The sequence below is a fragment of the Henckelia pumila genome, chromosome 4 (genome assembly GCF_033568475.1).
Source record: "Henckelia pumila isolate YLH828 chromosome 4, ASM3356847v2, whole genome shotgun sequence".
Taxonomy (NCBI): Eukaryota; Viridiplantae; Streptophyta; class Magnoliopsida; order Lamiales; family Gesneriaceae; genus Henckelia; species Henckelia pumila.
The window spans coordinates 34885943-34905231 of NC_133123.1; the positions used below are offsets into that span (position 1 = coordinate 34885943).

The 19289-nt window shown below is 34.0% G+C and overlaps 2 protein-coding genes across 15 annotated transcripts; both read right to left on the reverse strand.

The window, feature by feature from the left end:
• Positions 1-2190: 2190 nt before the first annotated feature.
• Positions 2191-14607, reverse strand: LOC140863847 (uncharacterized). Of its 14 annotated transcripts, none has more exons than XM_073267594.1 (10): positions 14155-14607; positions 12604-13717; positions 10743-11331; positions 10264-10283; positions 9251-9516; positions 8383-8657; positions 5433-5810; positions 3028-3372; positions 2797-2916; positions 2191-2682 (listed from the first exon to the last, which is right to left on the reverse strand). In XM_073267594.1, the coding sequence occupies exons 5-10, from the start codon at positions 9411-9413 to the stop codon at positions 2557-2559; spliced, it is 1407 nt and encodes a 468-aa protein (XP_073123695.1). In that variant the 5' UTR covers positions 9414-9516; positions 10264-10283; positions 10743-11331; positions 12604-13717; positions 14155-14607; the 3' UTR covers positions 2191-2556. The 14 variants fall into 14 exon arrangements, with proteins under 14 accessions (XP_073123695.1, XP_073123692.1, XP_073123690.1 ...); XM_073267591.1 differs by having other exon boundaries at positions 9251-9746; XM_073267589.1 differs by having other exon boundaries at positions 9251-9758.
• Positions 14608-15926: 1319 nt separating this feature from the next.
• LOC140867523 (chitinase 2-like) lies at positions 15927-17496 on the reverse strand. The gene is made up of 2 exons (XM_073272598.1): positions 17367-17496; positions 15927-17002 (listed from the first exon to the last, which is right to left on the reverse strand). The coding sequence occupies exons 1-2, from the start codon at positions 17428-17430 to the stop codon at positions 16164-16166; spliced, it is 903 nt and encodes a 300-aa protein (XP_073128699.1). The 5' UTR covers positions 17431-17496; the 3' UTR covers positions 15927-16163.
• Positions 17497-19289: the final 1793 nt, after the last annotated feature.

A 19289-nucleotide genomic window follows, 5' to 3' on the forward strand; every position in this document is an offset into this window, starting at 1 on the left:
GTTTTTGGACTTTTTTTAAAAAGTTTCTTTTTTTTGGTAATGCTATATGTACACGGAAGGTTACACATTGGGTTACATAATGTAGTTGAAATTACATGATTATCCTACATGCATTTTTGAAAGATTTTTTCCAAATAAAGTGCAGGGATAATCATGTAATTTCAAGTGCATTGTGTAATCCAACGTGTAACCCTCCGTATACATGTAGCATTATCCATTTATATCTCAAAATCAAAACTGTTTTCTGCGTAAAAAAAAAATTAAAATAAAATGTTTCTGCTTTTTATTTAGGAAAAAGAAAGAATAAGAAGAAGAAAACTTGAAAACTTAGTATGGAATAATAAAAAAATTAAATAAACCGAGTTAACTTTAAATATGAAATTTTTCCTACATCTATATTGAAGTCAAGTCTCAAGACTGTCAAGTAATGTATCTTATATTTCATTCATGGTCCATAGATTTTGACACCGAGTCAACTATCTATTAGAAGTCAAAACAATTTTTTTAGGGAAAAAAAAGTTTTTCTTAACATGATTTATGGAATCGGTTTATCTTTATAATTGGATAATACATAATCAAGAAAAATAAAGATATTGCATTAGTCCGGGGTTTATCTGACTAATATAGATGTAGTTTGCAGGTATTGCGTTAGTTCGGGGGTTTACCCAGTGCGCATCAAAGATAGCGGCTGCGAGTTCCCACGTCACCAAAAAAAATAAAAATAAAGATATATACACATAATATTAAGAGAAAACAACAAGTTAGTCCTTTAAGTCGTCATGTTTAGGGGTGGTTCGGTACAATATACCGCATATCGTACCGAAAATTTCGGTATACAAAAATTTCGATATGACATAAATCCATACCGATACCGTACCGAATACTGAAATTCGGCACGGTATCTGTATACCGATTTTTTTAAACTGTTTTTTTAAAAAAAAATATCGGTATACGCGGTATCATATCGATACCGTGTATATCGATTTTTTTTGGTATACCGAAATACCAAAAATTTGAAAATCTTATACCGATACCGATACAGAAAATTTTAGTACGATATCATACCATACCAAAATTTTCGGTATATACGATTTTTTTCGATACGATAAGGGCGGTATGACGGCATTTCGATATTTTTCACCAGCCCTAGTCATGTTTGCTTTTTTGATATTCTAATTTAATTTGTTAAAATTGCGTTATAGTCATGTAACTTTACTTTTTGTTAGTTTTTAGTTCTATTTCATCGACGCACTCATTTTACAATGGAAAAATATTTTTTTTAAAATAAATGCTTTTAATAACAAAGTAAAATTTTAAAAAATATTTTTTTAAAAAAAATAAAAGCATACGTAATATGGGTTTTGTCTGTGCTATCCGAATGGGGATCCAACGGCTCATTTTGGTTGCATTTGAGATGTTCACATGAACATCTCAAGTGCAAAAAAATATGAGCCGATGCACCACATGGGCACTGTGAACATCTAAGTGCAAAAAAATATGAGCCGTCAGATAGTATAGACAAGACCCGTATTATGATAAGTTTATTAAAGGTATAAATGTCAACTTATAATTTTATATTTAAAACAAAAAAACAAAAACAAAAAAAATCAAATTTTTGCTTATTGCTTTTGGGTAAAAGTTGGAGAAGCTAAAACAGAATTTAACATTCACAAATACTCACAAACACTTCCATGCATCTAGAAGCTAAGAAGCACTTTGTAGAAACTCTACCAAACTCCCTTAGAAATTTATACTGACTTAATATAGAGCAAGATGATGATGCCAAGAGTGCCTTAAAACAGATCTAACTGTAGAACGACAATGTATCAAATTCCAGGGGTTTTGAGTTTTGACAGGTGAAAAGGGTGTTATGTTTTCGCGGAAAGAAGATCAAAACCCTTATTTTTGTATCTGTAGATTTGGATAATTGGAAACAACTGAAAAGGGAGAATAGAGAAAATGTGACTAGGTATATGCCTGGAAAAGAGTAGATACTTTGTAAAAACGTGAGCCCAAAGGTTCATGGATCATGAGACAGAAATAAGACTGTATGACAGTTTGAGTGGTAACCAGAAAATATCGATGTTACACGTTGAGGTATTGGATGAATGATCAGTATCTATTTCGGATCAAATCCAAAACAGCGGAATCAGTTCTTACCAAACAGACTTAAAAATAAACCATGTCCCAAATAAGGCAGCAATACCATAGAGAATTAAAACCTTCAGTCCACAAAATAAATCCCAAGTCAAAGTCATAATTCATGAAAATCTGCTGGAGATAGTCCCCCCAGCTGCTAAATAGGTTGACTCCACCAGCAGAGATGGAGTGAATCCACATAAAATAACAATAAATTTAAATTTCCTTTTTTTCCCCAACTGCTCATGGTCCCAAAATAAGAAATGTGAAGGCAAGGTCCAAATGCAAAAGGCATTCCAGTTTTCGAAGCCAAGATGTGCTTGCGAAAAACATCTATGCTCACCAGAACTGCCAAGTTCTGATAATTTCTTGAGTAGATGTGATCCAAGCTCATAGTCATCACATAATAAGCAGTCATTACTGATTGTCATCATACCCACATGTCTCCATGTCCTGATAGAAAAGGCCCTCATTGTGCAGTTGTCCATAAGAGGAGTCCAAGCTACACATAGCATTAGATCCATGGTAATAATTATCTTTTTCCTACGTTTAAAAGGTTAAAGTATAAGCATTAAAGCAAAAACACATTGGAATGTGAAGAATGGAGGAATACTGAGTGGAGTTCTACAATTTGAAAAAGCAAGTTACTGGTCTCACCATCTGAACCACATTCAGAAAACTGTCTGCCATGTTTGATTCTTCGGGTGGCACAGGTGGTTGACTTAAGAAGTCTGAGGCATATGCGGCATTAGATCCATGGTAATAACCATCATCTTCCTGTATTTTAAAGTTAATTTATTAATGTTAAAGGTATAAAACATTAAAATACAGGAATGAACATCTATGGGAATTCATTTAAAATTTGAAAAATCAAATCAATGGTCTCACCATCTGAGCCACATTTAAAAAACCTTCAGTCTCAGATTCTTCGGGAAGCAATGGTAGCTGACCCATGCAAGAAGGATAATTGGCTGCTCCAGGTAAATTGCCTCCTTGCAGATTCTCGTTAAAGTAGGATCCAACTCGGTCACACATTTGAAATTGTTCGGTTCCACCAACTGCAGCATAGAAATTCAATGGAGCTACAAGACCATCTTTTTGCATAACTGGGAAATCAATTCCAGCTTCACTTATCTGTGTATGATATGCTTGGACATTGGTGCTGGTGATTATATCATTCCCACCAAAACAAGGCAAGACAATATTCTTTCCCTTGCCAATGAGATGATCAGCCTGCTAAGCACAATATACTTCAGCACATCTTCAAAAATCAAGGCATAAAATCGGATGTAATTCAATTTCATTTAAAAATATGGAGATCTTATCTTAATATTTCAAGTTGTGGCAACTGCAGACTGAAAACTAGTTTGCCATAAGGATCATCAAACGTTCAAATATTTGAAACAAAAAAAGAACAAAGTATATGCCGATGACATAGCATTTCTATACATTAACAAGGGAATAAGCATAAACAAACACATTTAACGAATAATAATAACAATAAAAATAAGAAGAAACCTCGAACCTCTTTCCCATAACTTTTGGTTATTAGCGGTTAAAAAGTTGAACTTTAATTTACACTCACAAATCTCAGTAGAGGAGCGTCGCTCATAAACCACAAGAATCTTCAAGATATTGGTAGGACCCTCATGATTCATATGCAATTTTGGAAATACCTCAAGAAGGATTTTTGACAATATAGAAGAGTTGGTTGAAGAGTGTTGGGGCAAGATTAAGATTGGGGAATCTACATGGATAAGTAAGCATAAGAAGTTTAGAACAGTCTCGAATTCAGATTCATTAAGGGATTGAAGTTTTATTTGTTGCTAATATGTTCCGAGCTTCAGTTATTAAGTGTGCGGATCACTTGTCCGCTTTTTGTAATTAATATATGTTTATTATATAATATTTTCCTCAAAAAAGTATTTTTGATATATTTTCCACATGCTTGGTTTGAAAAATTCAACATAATGATGGCAAATGTCAGATTTCATCAGTGCCATTCGGATTGATCAATATATTTTTGATGATGCTAGTTTATTACATGTGGTGATACAAACAATTTATGTACATAGTATTTAATAGCATGTAGTGACGTCAAAGTTGAAAACCATTTAAAACATGTTATGACAGAAAATAAGACTACATACTTTCTTTGAACAGAGATTGCTCCGAGTAACTTGAATTATTTTCCAAGTGTTTGGTTTAAAAATTCAAAAGGATGATGACATATTTCAGATTTCAGCAATGTTACTAGGATTCCTCAATCAATTTTTGCTGATGGTAGTTCATTACATGTAGTACCTATGGAGACAGTATGCTGACAGCAATAGTGCCATCAAAGTTAGTTAATACCTAAAACAGCATTTTATGACCGAAGATACGAAACTAGATAGTTTCTTAAACACAGATTGCTCAGCAACTTCGGTGTTGCTATATCTCAAACTAGACATGCCCTTGACCTTCCATGAGAGACTGGATTACACCATAACCTAATTGAAACTGTATTCATAAAGTTCTGTTCTGATTGTACCTTTCACTGGAACCAGAACTCCCAATTTTAAAATCACGGTCATGATTACAAGAATCTATTTTCGTAGTTCCAGCCTTCCAGGTCTTAACTGGCTAAGGAAATAAATACATTTTATTTTGGCTCACAACAAAATTGAGCATAAATGAACAAAGATCTTAACCAGGATTGCTTCAAAATTGAAATTTGGTTCATTTTGGTTTATGGGGGGAAACAAAAAATATTTATTTTAATCCAAAAATAACATATGATGCTTGCCACAGCACTCACTCAAATATTACCACACTGAAGCAGTCCAGATAAAAACATGAACACAAGGACACCAAGCAACAGTTGGCAGTCCAAATCAAATTATTTAAGAATTCTTCTTTCTAGTATTTAAAAAAGGGATGCACATAAGGGGACAAACTGATGATTGACTGTATGATTACTATAGAACTTAAAGTCTTACACCAGCTCACACCATTTATGTGGCTAACCAATCAATTAGGCATATATGAACAGACCCAAAAATGATGATACAAAAATAAACAACAATTTTGAAAATCCAAAATGATTAAAAATGCCACAATCATGTAGTTGATAGCATTCACATGACTGTGATAAGCAAAGACGTAGCATCTGTTTCATAGATCATATTTTATCTTTCTAAATGATACAGGAGGCAACAAAACAGGAGGACAAAACAATCAAATCTATATTCAACTAAAAGGATATAATGGGATCAAAAGAGCAAATTCAACTTGATAGAAAATATACATACCTCGAGATTTCCATTATCTTTCAAAGGCAACATAGTGTCATTCATGTTGCAATCCAAGAACCAGGCTAATAAACGCTCCATTTCAGCACCTGGTTCATCCACAAGCAACTGGCTAGTAGAAGGACCCGTTGGGGATAGTGGACAATACACAGAAGTACTCCCAGTATCATTTATGCCTGGTCCAACTGAAAGGCTTTGCTTTTCAGGCAAAACTAATGCAAAAGTTGGACCATTACATTGAGAAGATATGATATGATTTTGAGCAATATCAATATCATCACTAGCCCAATCTGCCTCATCAAATATGGCTCCAACAAATGAACCATTTCTTGGACCCAAGCCGTTCTTCTTAAAGACTTTACAAAGAACATAGTTGTCCTGCAAAATTGGCAGGACTTAAAAAGAAAATTTATAACTTTCATGTCGAACATATATCAAACAGCTCGGGTCAAGCAAAAATCACTCTCTGATACCACTTGTTAGGATCGAAAATGTGTTTAGAGTTTGTGATAAAGAATCTGAGTTACCAGCTTGGTTACTAATTTTGGTTAACAGATAAGTTTGTGAAAGAACTGAGCTGGTCAGTGCGGAAAAGTCTTGCAACAAAAATTGATCTGATTATTGTGTAAAGATCAAAATGCAGTAAATAAAAGAACACATAGATTTTTTATTGAAGTTCGAACCCTAAGCTTCTACGTCTCCCTTTCTTCTGTTTCCAGAAGGATTTCCACTGTTTCCGAAAGGATTTCCACTAAGAGACTTTGATTTATACAACTCCTTCCACAAACCCAATCCTAATGACTCTTGATTAGAACAAAGCCAAGTGTAGATTATTATCAGACAGGGAGAGAAAGAAATAAAACCAAATAATCTTAATCCTCCACTTGATTTCCATGCCTTTAGTAGGAAACAGTTTTGTCAAAAGAGTAAGAATAAAAAAACTATCCTTACACAAGTTCAATCACTTCTGGAATTGGGTCATTTGGACACTCAAACTTCTCACTTTTCCTGTTTTCCCTTGCTCTAAATACCTTACTTCCTTTTGACCATGATATACCTATAGCAATTGGGAAAGTGTTCGAACGTCTGTTAAACATCCTATTGCCTCATATTTGTCATGCCAAAGGCTTTCCAATTATCATAGGGCATTCATCTCAAATATTAATCACCTGTTTGTGCCAAGAAACATTCAGAAGCTCTAGATCATCCAGATTAGAAGTGAAATTTCTGGAAGAGATAAATCTCCTTTGGAGAAACGACATTTGGAGGCTGTTGACCAGCTGGGGAAAAAAATTATAGGTTGTAGATGAGCATTTACAGTTAAATACAGGGCCGGCAATAGCGTCGAGAGGCACAATGTGAGACTCGTAGCTAACGGATTTACACAGACACAAGGAATCTATTATCAAGAGACTTTTGCTTCAATTGAAAAAAAAACTCGATCTTAGCTCTTATCCTGCTAGCGTTACACTTTGATTGGCCCTTACAAAAACTGGATGTGAAGAATGGCTTCTTAATTGGAGACTCCGAAGAAATGTTCATGGAGTCACCACAAGGTTTTGAGGAGAAATTTGGCACGTGTAAAGCATGTTGCTTAAAGAAATATTTTATGGACTTCAGCAGTCTCCCAAAGCTTAATTTGAATGATTTAGGAAGGTTTTTAGAAGCCAGGGGTATTGTCAATCCCAAGAGGATCACATCATGTTTTCAGACGCTTTAAAGGAGGTACAATTATAATCGTGATTGTTTGTGTTGATGAAACCATCTCCAGTAGCGATGATCATGCTGAACCTACAAGATCGAAAGAAGTGTTTGTTAATGAATTCATGATCAAAGATCTAGGAGCATTGGAATACTTTTGTGGTACAGAGTTCACATCATCCGGAGAGGATGTATTTGTTTCTCAAAGGAAATATATCCTAAACCGTCTGAAGGAAAGGGGCTTAATAGGCTGCAAAGCAACTGAGGCACCAGTGGATTCTAATGTGAAGCTCCATCCAGTCCAGCCTAAAGAAGTAGTAGAAGAGAAAGATACCAATGACTTGTTGGAAGACTAATCCATGTTCGACATACATGCCCTGATATAGCTTTTGCAGTTGTCAATTTACTCCCAATGCCCAACACACTTAAATTTTAAGGTATTTGAAAGGAACTCCGGGAAAAAGGTTTATTACTCAAAAAACATGGGCAACTTGAACTCGAAGTTTACATCAATTCAGATTGGACTGTTGTCACATATAGAGAGAGATTCTAGCTATTGTACATTTGTTTGGGGTAATTTGGATTGGGCTGGAAATGTCACATATTGAGAGAGATTCTAGCTATTGTACATTTGTTCGGGGTAATTTGGTACGTGGGAAACAAGAAGCAACTTGTGGTGGCTAGCATTGCGGGACTGAGTTTTGAGATCTTGCTCTAGGTGTTTGTGAGGTAACGCAGATCAAGAGATTATTGGAAAAAATAGGAGTCTCTCATTCTATGCCTATGAAAGTGAATATGTGACAATTAATGAACCATCTCCATTTCACACAATTCAGTTCTTCACGATAGAATGAAGTGTGATGAGATTGTATGCACGTTATCAAGCAAAAACTGCATAATGGCATGCCTCACACTCCAAGTACTCATAAGGTTGCAAATATACTAACTACAGGACAGGACTATCATCAAGAGAACTCGGGTACTTGATCTGTAATATTCAAGCTGTACAAATCTGTATTTTTAGTAAATATAGTCTATCGTAATTAGTTTAAATTTGGGTTTCCTTTTATGGTCACTTTGCACATCATTGAACACAACTACACAAGGCATGTAAATTAATTTTACATAGCAATGAGAAAAACAATTTTGATATCAGTTTTCAACATTATTTTTACAACGACGTTCAACTTAATTGAATTGTAATTGTAAACCTTAAATATCTTAATCGGTGATTAGTTTGCCAGAATACCTGAGTGCCTGTTGCTGCCAATTCTTCATCAATGATCATGTACTCATGAATAATCCAGTCAGTTCTTTTCCCAGCCGGTGCATGGCCTAGGTGGAATACCAAGGTTTTCACAGTTCCAACAATTTTATTCTTGTAAAAGATGTTTCTGTCCTTTCCCGTTACTTTCCAATATCCATCGTCTGTAGCACGTTTCACTCGGAATCCACTTGCATACTTCTTCTCTCTAGGGCAAAAGAAAAACCATTCCAGGTCCTTACCTTTTAAACAAGCTTTTTCTGCAGAAGAACCCATAAACCATTATGACTCTAAAAATTGTTGACACGTCAACAACAATGGGAAATTGAGACTAAACAAACATTAAAATGCTTAAATAAGTATCAAAAGTTGTAGGCAGCCAAACCTCAATCCTCCAGTTCTAAATACGGTTTAAGGCCTAGGAAAAATAGGAATTAAATTGTAATTTTTAGGTTCTTATTTTTAATTTTCTAGATTATTTAGGTTGATCCTCAATATACGAATAAAATTGGAGGTTGTATGGCACCGGTTGGTGCGTTTCAGTTGTACTAAAGCTTGGACTACACCACATCCACCCTATATTGTTTAAATTGATATCAATGAAATAAAATAAATGGCATAGTGCCATCTTGATTAAAAATCATAAAATAAAGTATCAAAATTAACATGCATATTCCTTGGAATGTTTTAGAAACAAGAAAACTGACCATTATTGCGCCTGTAAATTCATTCCCAGAAAATTAAGAGATTCTATTTAAGTCAAACTCATTTGGTAGAGTATAACTTTTACTAAGATAAAAACAGACAAATGCCACGTAGAGTGAAGGGGAAAAAACAAATGCAATACATTTACCTGGAAGATCCCATGGCGCAAAATTATGAATGTTGATCTCCGAAATAGCTTCAAAATGAAGCTTCTTTCCCATAACCTTCCTCTTGAGATAGTACATCACCAGCTCAACATCAGTGGGATGAAATCGAAAACCCGGGGGTAGGGTGAGGGACATCCTTGCCATTGAAAGACAAGAAAAGGACACACGGAATCCAACTTATTTAACTTTACAACAAAATTTATCCTGCACTCAACTTTTATCTAACCTTTTCCATGGGAAAACACCCCTATAGCAATCAAAAACAAAGAAAATAAAATATTAAAATGTAAATACACCACAATTTTCTGGACGGCAAACCTTCCACTAAACTACAAGAATGATGGTCAGGTCCAACGACGAAATAAGACATTGGTGGAGCACCAAATCCAATCTTGGTTCTTGAAATAGAAAGTACTCCCGATTAACCATTGATGCTTCTTGTTGGGATCAAAACGCATTTGGTGTGCAAAACAAGCCCTACCATTTTCACTACACAAGTTTATAACACAAAAACACTGATAAAACACTTCCAAAAAAAACACCAATAAAACCCTCTTCAAATAAATAAAGACGTGTCATATGACTCATACATGCTAAAATCGATTCATGGCCAAAAGGAATGAGATTTACTTATATGTGGGCACAAGATATAATGAGATACAGTAATCAAGATGCAATTTATGTGTACAAAAACCTTAGCAAACTAAAAACAACAAGCATTTAAAGAAGATACATAATAGAATTTTGAGGAACCACAACAAAATAGCATTTTGAGGAACCACATCAAATTAAATAAACGCAAGCGTAACAAATCCAATAATAAACAGACCACAAAATAAATGTTGATTTGAAATACTACATTTGGAACTCGACCACAAGGAAAAGAAGCCAAATCTAATCGGAACCATAGACAGGTTTTTGAAAGGTGACCGATTCAACAAGAAAGCACGGAAAAAAAAAACTATTATATAGCACCAAGAAAAAACAAACAAACCTTGAAGAAAGCTCTGCAATCTGCACAGAAACAAAGACGGGAGGTTGGATCAAAAAGGACTAATGTATAGAAATCTTACAAGCGAGCAAAATTCTAGGTAGCATAGGATTTTATATAGAGGAGCATGGGAAAATGGTTTAGAGAAAGTGAGTACCACACGAAAATTTGCGATGACTTCTGGGAGAAGCTTGGCTTCTCATTGGTTGATTTATGCAATTGTTATACTTTTTATGCAGATGAAATCGAAATTATTAGTATTTGCGGATTTGAGTTCACTAGATTACATCGAATTAATGACCTGCATTATCTTTTAGCGAGTTAGCTATACGCGTCGCAATTGATTATCCAACTGGTTGGTGGTTAGCATATAGAAAGTGCTTCTTTGGGGAAAAAAATTCAGTTAATAATAACACCTACGTATAGTTCTACAGCGCAGTGTGTGCATGATTTTTAAAAAAATAGTCTTGCTACAAATCTACCTGGATATGGTCATTGTTTGGTAGTCTACGCCATAGCAGCCACTTGACTTTTGTGAAAGATACAAACATTCCATGGAATTTGGAAGTCATGGATCAGTAAATTTAGTGCAAACTTTTGTGATTTCCATTACAATGAACCGAATCCAGATGACAAAAATTTTGCTTTCCCTGCAACTACATTCTCATGTCATTAAATGGAAAATTAGTGACGCGAAGGAACCACTAGAATGCAGATAAAAATAGAACAAGAGAGAATAAAGTAAGTGAACGTGCCTTAAAATAGAATTCTTAGTGTGCAGTCTTAGTGTAGTTTAAATTCTGGATGCCAATTGCAGCCATATTAGTTTGAAAACACTGGCGTAATTCAGTAAAAGTTAGAGCCTGGGAAACATTGTTAAACACAAGCTATCAAATTATATTCCTTCACTAACAAACATTATAATATCATAGTAGTAAATGAACAAAATAAAAATGGAAGAATATTATCTTTACAAATATTGAGAAGCCTTGAGATCCCCCTTGAATCCAATTCATGATAAAATACACCAATACACTCAATTTGAGAATGAGTTACCGAAAATGTTCACACCTGAAGAGCGAACTTTTAAGTTTTAACATAACATCAAATACAAAATTTTGACAAAATGTGAATCATGAAAAAATATGGAGATGGTTTAAAATGTAAGCAGTACGCTAAAAGCAGCATATATTGCATATAGATGTGAATATGCACCCAAAATTGCCTACACAGAAAAAAATAGCATGCATCAACTATCATTGATTTTAATAAAAAAATATATGGGATACTGTTGTCAGTTTTATTTAACATTGCCAATGAATTTTTATCGTCCTGATTTCATGCTTTAGTAGAAATGCATGTTGCAACTTTTGAAAATTTTCAAAAATTATTCATCATAGACACAATTGTTTGCACAATACTTTTAATCATTCAATGTGTAAATATAAGAATATATTCTGTCAGGTGTACTTTAATTGCTATGTTGTTCTTTCTTTCTATCTAATTAATAAGATATAATTTTCTATCATTTTTCAGTGAATGCACGATACGCTAATTAAGCCAAATAGTTCAGCATTTTTGCCAAAACAGTTATTAACATAAGTACATAACGCCCATCCGCAGGAACATAAGACAAATTTAACTTCAAATGATGCATACTTCATTATCATACAATCAATAAAATTTTTAATCATAACATTACTATCAATTGCTCTCGGCTTATCAAACATATCACAGTCAACCACATGAAATTTTGAGATTTCAGTGTCATACTCTGAAAATTCCACTCAAAACTCAAGTCCAGATTACGGGAGTGAGCATTAAAATTCATCAAGCATTAGCAACTAACATTTGTCAGCATAACGAAACCAATTAAGCATGCTCAATCCATAAAATTCATGCTAATTAGTAGCCTCCAAAATTCTCGAACAATTTATTTCCATGTTTCGCAAAAAATTATGAGAAACAACATTATAAGATAAAATAATACTCTAGCAAACTCAAAGATAATATAAGATCCAATCACATTTAAAATTCATTCAACTCACAAAATAACTTAGAAGATTATATATGACGATTACATGTTCCAAAGCCTAACAAAAACTCACGCTCACAACCATATGCCCAAACACTTTACATACTAAGTTGAAGTCAATTCAATGCAATGCATAAAATAACACATACAATATTTAATCAACAGTGGTGAACTGCCCCTAGAAAACATCTAAAAGGAAACTTTTTGATGAATAATCATCTATTTATATCAGATGATGCTGACATCTGGAACATAATATAAACAAGGACAATTTTCATTCTTGATTCTGTAATGGAACAGGAGCATACCTGGTATATCTCCTGTTAAGTAATGACCATCCCAAACAATCATGCGCGCTCAAATCAACACTTAAAATCATTAGACCATGAAGCAACCAATTCAAAACTCTTGGCTATACGAAGAGGAGCAACTGGCCATGTGGACTGGGAGCAGCAGTCTGGTCCCATTCCAGCAATACACACAGTTCGCACGAGTCAACAAAATGGAACATAGTCTGAAAATAAACAAAGTGAATCGAATAATGAAATGATTTTCAAACCGCAACTATATTACAGAGACTGATCCTAACAAGATCTGTAAACAGATTGTTTTTAGTTTGAAATACGGACACTATTCATAGAACTTAATTCCTTCCAGCTAAGGATATACCAAATTTTATTTGTGGACTCTCACAATGAAGTTGCTTCAGAATGAATTAATGCTAGAAATGAGCACAGAATAAGTACCATGAGGCACATGCATGGTATAAAGTTTAGCCAAATCTCATCCTCCTTCAAAACCATTGATAGATTCAGAAGATCCCTTAAAATGTACTCTTATATTTTTCCATTAAATAAAAGTGCAAAATTCTTCCAAAAGCGAGTTCATTATTAAAAGTAATTTAATACCACTAATTCACACCCATTACATTAAAGGTCCGGGAAAAAAATGTACTGTCCCACTCAGACATCTACAGTTTCAAGAAAAGAAACTTCATTCCAGCCAGCTGAACTGCTGAACAAATTTTCTAAGAACAGCAGAAAGTTTAGAGTACAAAAAAGGGAATTTGTAAAGTGTTCTTCCATCAGATACGCCTCCACATATCAGTGTTGCTGACGTGGTCACAAAGTGTTGTTGGGACCTGTTGGATTTGACAATATCTTTGCACAAGACCAGTTATCGAGAATGTGACTTTCATCATATCCTCAAGCAGAATCATCGCTCTGTAATCACAAATCTTCAAGCATATCAATCTGCACATATATTGCCATCTCCATGTCTGTCGTGAACAAGAGATTACAAATTTCATCCGTTCATGCTAGTCTATGTCCCACTTAAGCACCTCTAAAGGTAGTCATAATGAAGTGTTCCCAATGCATCCCAGCAGCTGCTCTTTGGGGAGAGGACAAAGGATAAAGTAAACTGCTACAGAGACCATAATTTTAGCAAAGTCAAGCACAAAAACATTGAATAGTAAAATAAGAGCGAGGAAAAAAGGATCAAACATCTTAAACTAAGATGGAACTTTTCCTCCCATCTTGCATTTTTCCCAGGAAAGGAAACCAGAATCCTGAGCAAAGCAAATATTTCAAATCTGAAATGTATTCATGCTGGCATCAACTAATGACCTATTCATCTATGCTAATTTCGGTTGGCTCATGCTATGAGAAAGGAGATTTTTTCCCAGTCATCCATCTTCAAGCACATATACCGCAGAATACTTATATTCACATTAACACTTGTACTCATTTCTAGAACAAAATTCTAACATGTAACTGAATGCATTTCCTCATGAAGTTTTCAGTGTTGATGTATCATAGATTCGTAGGTGGTATAAAAGGCTAGAGCATGACACTTACCCTGAATCCCCGGTTATCTTCCACATACTCCAACTCAGCCACCAAAAACCATCGGGTTTTGAGCAAACATGGTTAACAAACTTATCGAGCTAGGGGCCAGACTGGTGCATAATATGCAGTGTATCCGAAACACGAAAATTTTTCGACCGTAGTAAGCGGAAGATGCATACAATTGCACGAATAGTTGCCAGCATGGTGCTTGTGGAAGAAGGCAGAGTAAGAGAATTGCACCAATATTGCTTCCATTAATCGAAAACGTCAGAGTTAACTCGCGGGATAAGTATGACAAATCGCCGAAGCCCGCTGCAACGCCACCATGTTCAAAATCCATAGAATCCTAAAATTGAAATTCCAAGGCCAAACCCCAAAATCCATAATTATTTCGTATTTTCAGAGATAAGTACATGCTTCAGGTTAGTTTAGGGCTAGAAATGGCAGATTGGGAAATCGGGATCCCTGAACGACGCCGTATGTTATGCTATTGGACAATGGTAGTGTGATTTTTTATTTATTTATTTTTTTTGAATCAGTAGTGTGATTTTTTATAAAAAGAAATAATATATAATTTGACAATTTATTGTTATTATTATTTTTTACAATGAAAATTCTTGTAATTTTATTGAACAATAGCAAAGAATGTAATTGACTGTTAGTTATAATTATTATATTTATTTATCTATATCTGTTTATTATCTAAGAAAGATATATATAAGCACTATGACCTTTTAATATGCTCAATCCTAATTACAAAATAAACTTACAAATTATCAAAATGCAAATATATATATATAGTAAAATCAAATATTAATGTTAAAAATAAATATTATGTTTTATGCATACAACACATAATATCTATATATTATGTTGCACATTCAATGTATGTGTACATGTTTTCGCTAGTCACAATTATAATTTTGGAAAATACATATATATATATATATGAGAGTTCTTTTATGGTACCCAACAATATACGACCACTTCATGCCCACCATTTACAAGTCAACTCACCTATTGTACCGGTCAACTCACCTATTGTACATGGTGGGCATGAAGTGGGCATATAGTGTTGGGCACCATAAAAGAACTCTATATATATATTGTCTGGGTTATTTTATTTTTTCCATTTCTTTATTTTATTATTTAAAATTGCAATATGAATTTTTATTAATGTTTACAATTTCATTTTATCATGTCAAATTGCAGTATAATTTTTTATAATTACTAACTCATTTGTCTCTATTATCTAAATTAATTTTTTAGAATTTCTATCATGATTTAACCTGCAACAAATTAATTTCTATCAAAAACTATTTTAACTTGACACGGGTGCACAGGTTGTATGAAAATAATAGCAATAAAATCAATGTAATATTTGTTCATTGAAAAAATAATAATCTGATCTTAGTATTATTAACATAATTAAATCATTATAAGTATTGTTCCACATTAAAATATTATTTTTCACACAGTGCACATACCTTTTTATTTGAATGAACAACAATAAGAACGCCGAAATAAAGAAGAGAAAAAAAACAGTCTTAAATCAATTATTTCGCACAAAAAGTTGTGAGATCGTCTCATGGATTAATTTTGTGAGATAGATTTTTTTTATTTAAATCACCAATGAAAAAATATTAGTTTTTATTTTAAAAATATTATTTTTAATATAAATATATGCAAGTTAACCCTGTGTGACAACACATCCAAGAAAATATTGATAAGAAAATCAAACTTCGAACTATTGATCTAATGTTCATATATAATCCACCGACTCGACCACTTTATAAGAATACATTTACCAATTGAATAGATGGTAGATTAAATAAATAAAATTAACATCGATATCTATATATATATATATATATATATCAACTATAAATTTTGATCACATAGGCAATTACGTAAACAACAATTGACGTGACAATCACTCGTTGAATGGTCTCACGTCATTGTTGTCACGCAAATGTTAATGTGATCGAAAGTCTACCAAGTATATGTACTAATTAGTATTATATATGCTTACTTGAATTATTAACCAAGAAATCCTGCGTTTTCTTCTCATAATAATAACCATTCGAAGCAGAAGCATCCGCAGAGAAAATCATCGCCCCCTTCACCTCAAACCCATTCTCTTCCAAAACCCTCAAAGCCTCAAAGAAAGCGTCCCCTTGGATCCCTCTTCCATGCACTTCGTAGCTAGGCAAAACCTTATCTTCATCGAAAATCTCCGTCCTATTCTTAAAAGCCTGCAAGTACGCTTCCGGGGTCTCGATTCTATCAGTATAGAACTGATAATTCACGTAATCAATGACACCCCCGTATCTCTTATACAGCTCGACGTACGGCGGAACAGTGAAGTAAAATGGCGCCACGGTGGCCACCGTTATTACACTTTGATTCTTCAAGAGAGTGATGAGTTCTCCTATGCAGTAGGCGAAGGTACGTATACTTCCGTTGCTGTGTTTCGGGAATCTCTCGTAATCTACGTCGATTCCATCTAAATGGTAGGTGGCGATGAGGGATTTGAGGGATGAGAATGCGTTGGAGATCCAGAGGCGTTGGTCTCGTGGGTCGTACCAGGAGAGGACTTTGGGACCGAGGCTCCAGCCGGAGAGGCTGGCCATGGCCTTGACGTTGGGGTGGCGGCGCTTGGTGGCTGCCACCGCGTGCGGGGTGAGGGTGGAGGACCAGTAGGGTGAGAATACGCCGTTCTGGGGGCTGCCGGAGGAGTTGGCGTCGATGGCGAAGCTGAGCAAGAAGTGGAAATCTATGGCCGGGGAAATGGGGACGTTGCGGAACTTGACCGGGGCGCCGGTGGCTCCGATGTACTCCATCATCACCTTTCCATCTAGCAAAAAAAAAAAGAGTTTTATTTTTTGATTATTTATTGTTTTATATTAATTTTTGAAAAATATAAATATTTAGTGTTATCTAATTTGAGTTTTAATTTTTTATTTTTTTTAATTTTTTTTTGGTATATTTTTAGTCTTTCATTGGGAGTGCAAATTAATATGACACAACAGACGTCAACGCCAAAATAAGAAAAAAAAATAAGGAAAAAATAAAACAAAATGCCAAAAAAAAAAAACAACAGAGTAAAATCGAAATTTGATAATCAAAAATATCAAAAACGCAAAGTGATAAAAATACGAAAGAGATGAACCTGAAACAAGAGTATACATAAATGTGTGCGTGTGTGTTTTGAAACTTACCACCAAGTTGCTGGAGACTGAGGCCAAAGGTGATGATGAAAAACACATGGATTAGCTTATTCATAATTCCTGTGTTTCGTGTTTTCTTCCCTTGTTGGCAAACAAAGAATTAATTAGTATTCACTCATGATATATATATACACAAGAGCTTGCTAGAATTAATAGAAAGCTCTGGCCTCTTGGTTGTGATATTAAATTCTTATTATATAGAGGTTCTAGTTTTTAAATAATTTCTTGATTAATTTAGCCGGCAAAAAAAGGACAAAATGTACAAAATCCTCGGTGATACACAGGACAAGTTTCTTGTGATTGGTAATATAAATATATAATATTGGGGGCAAGCTTTCGATGTATATTAGGACAAATCTTGAACTGCGGGGCAAAGGCTAGCTAAGGAACATGTTTGGTTTTCATGGCATGTTTGTTTCTTCCAGTGCGGCAATATTAGCATATAATTACCAAGCTTTAATTTTTATTTTAATTTATAACTTACATGAATGAATGAGCTGGGATTTTTAAAAATTTTAACTTGAATCGGCCGGGGGCGATTATGAACTCATCATATATGAAGTATGAATCATAGGAATAGTGAAAAGTTGTAACTCAATATGGGGATTAATCGGTGTTTATCGAAAGATAACGACAAACATGTCCCAATTAACTTCGTGATGGAAAAAAAATCAAATTTTCCGTTTTGGAATTTTATCAAATCTTTCAGTTCGATGAAATTGCCAATGAATTTGTCTTGAAAAGTTTTTAATATTTATAACAATTTTGAGAATATTTATATTGGGCACAGACACGACGACGGTCGTGAATCGTGATTTTCAAGTAAAATGAATTTTATAATTTTTAAGACTTTGCCACGAGGGACGTCGGCGGGTGGTTGTGAAAATACTATATATATTTATATTTTGATTTTTTTTAATGATGAATTATTTTGGGGGAGACGAAAAAATTAAAATCTTCCCTTGAAAAAATATCTAGCATCGTTCCTGTTTGGCAATCTAATTATCACAAATTTATGATGATAGCAATTTTGTCTAAATTTTCAAGCATATAATATAATGAATTGAATGTGTTTTCTTAAAAAAAAAAAAAAAAATCTTAAAACCAAGTTAACGGTCATAAAAAAAAAGTTGTAATGCTGACATTTTCATAGGTTCGTCCAGTCCTCTGTAGATATCTGATCTGTACTTTAACAAAACACACCAAAGGCTCACATACTATCCAGAATATAAGAACATATTATGATCGATAATGAAATCGAAATCCAATTTTTACCGTACAGAATATATCACACAACTTTTTGAAAAAACATCAGTTTCTATTCGTCGTCCAGATGTTATTTCAAATGACTTCAAAATCCGATCTTCATTGTTCAGAATATACAACACGATGCTTGAATATGTGTTGTCCAAATTTCAGCTCAATCCAAGAATTATAGAACCTACTCTTGTTTATGTTTTTTACGTTTGCTAAAGTAAACTTATAACAAAAATTTGGATCTTACAATGAAAGGGACGGTTGATTCTGATTATTATTAGTTTTTTTAGGATGATTTTTTATTTTAATATAAATGGTTGGTAAAATATTTTTTTTGTCCATTAACTTATCTATTTTTTGGTTTTGGTCCATTAACTTTTCAAAATTTTTTTTGGTACACTAACTTTTAGTTTTCTAGTATTTTGGTCCAACTGCTGATGTGGCACCGGAAAATGCTGATGTGGCATCGGAAAATGATGATGTAACACAGAAAAATGCTGATGTGTCTAGCTTCCACGTCAGCAATTTGACCAAAATTAATGAATATTAAAAATTAGTGCACCAAAACGAAAATTTGAAAAATTAATGGACCAAAACAAAAAAATGGACAACTTATTTAACCAAAATGATTGCTGCTTAATTGTATTTTCTACGCAC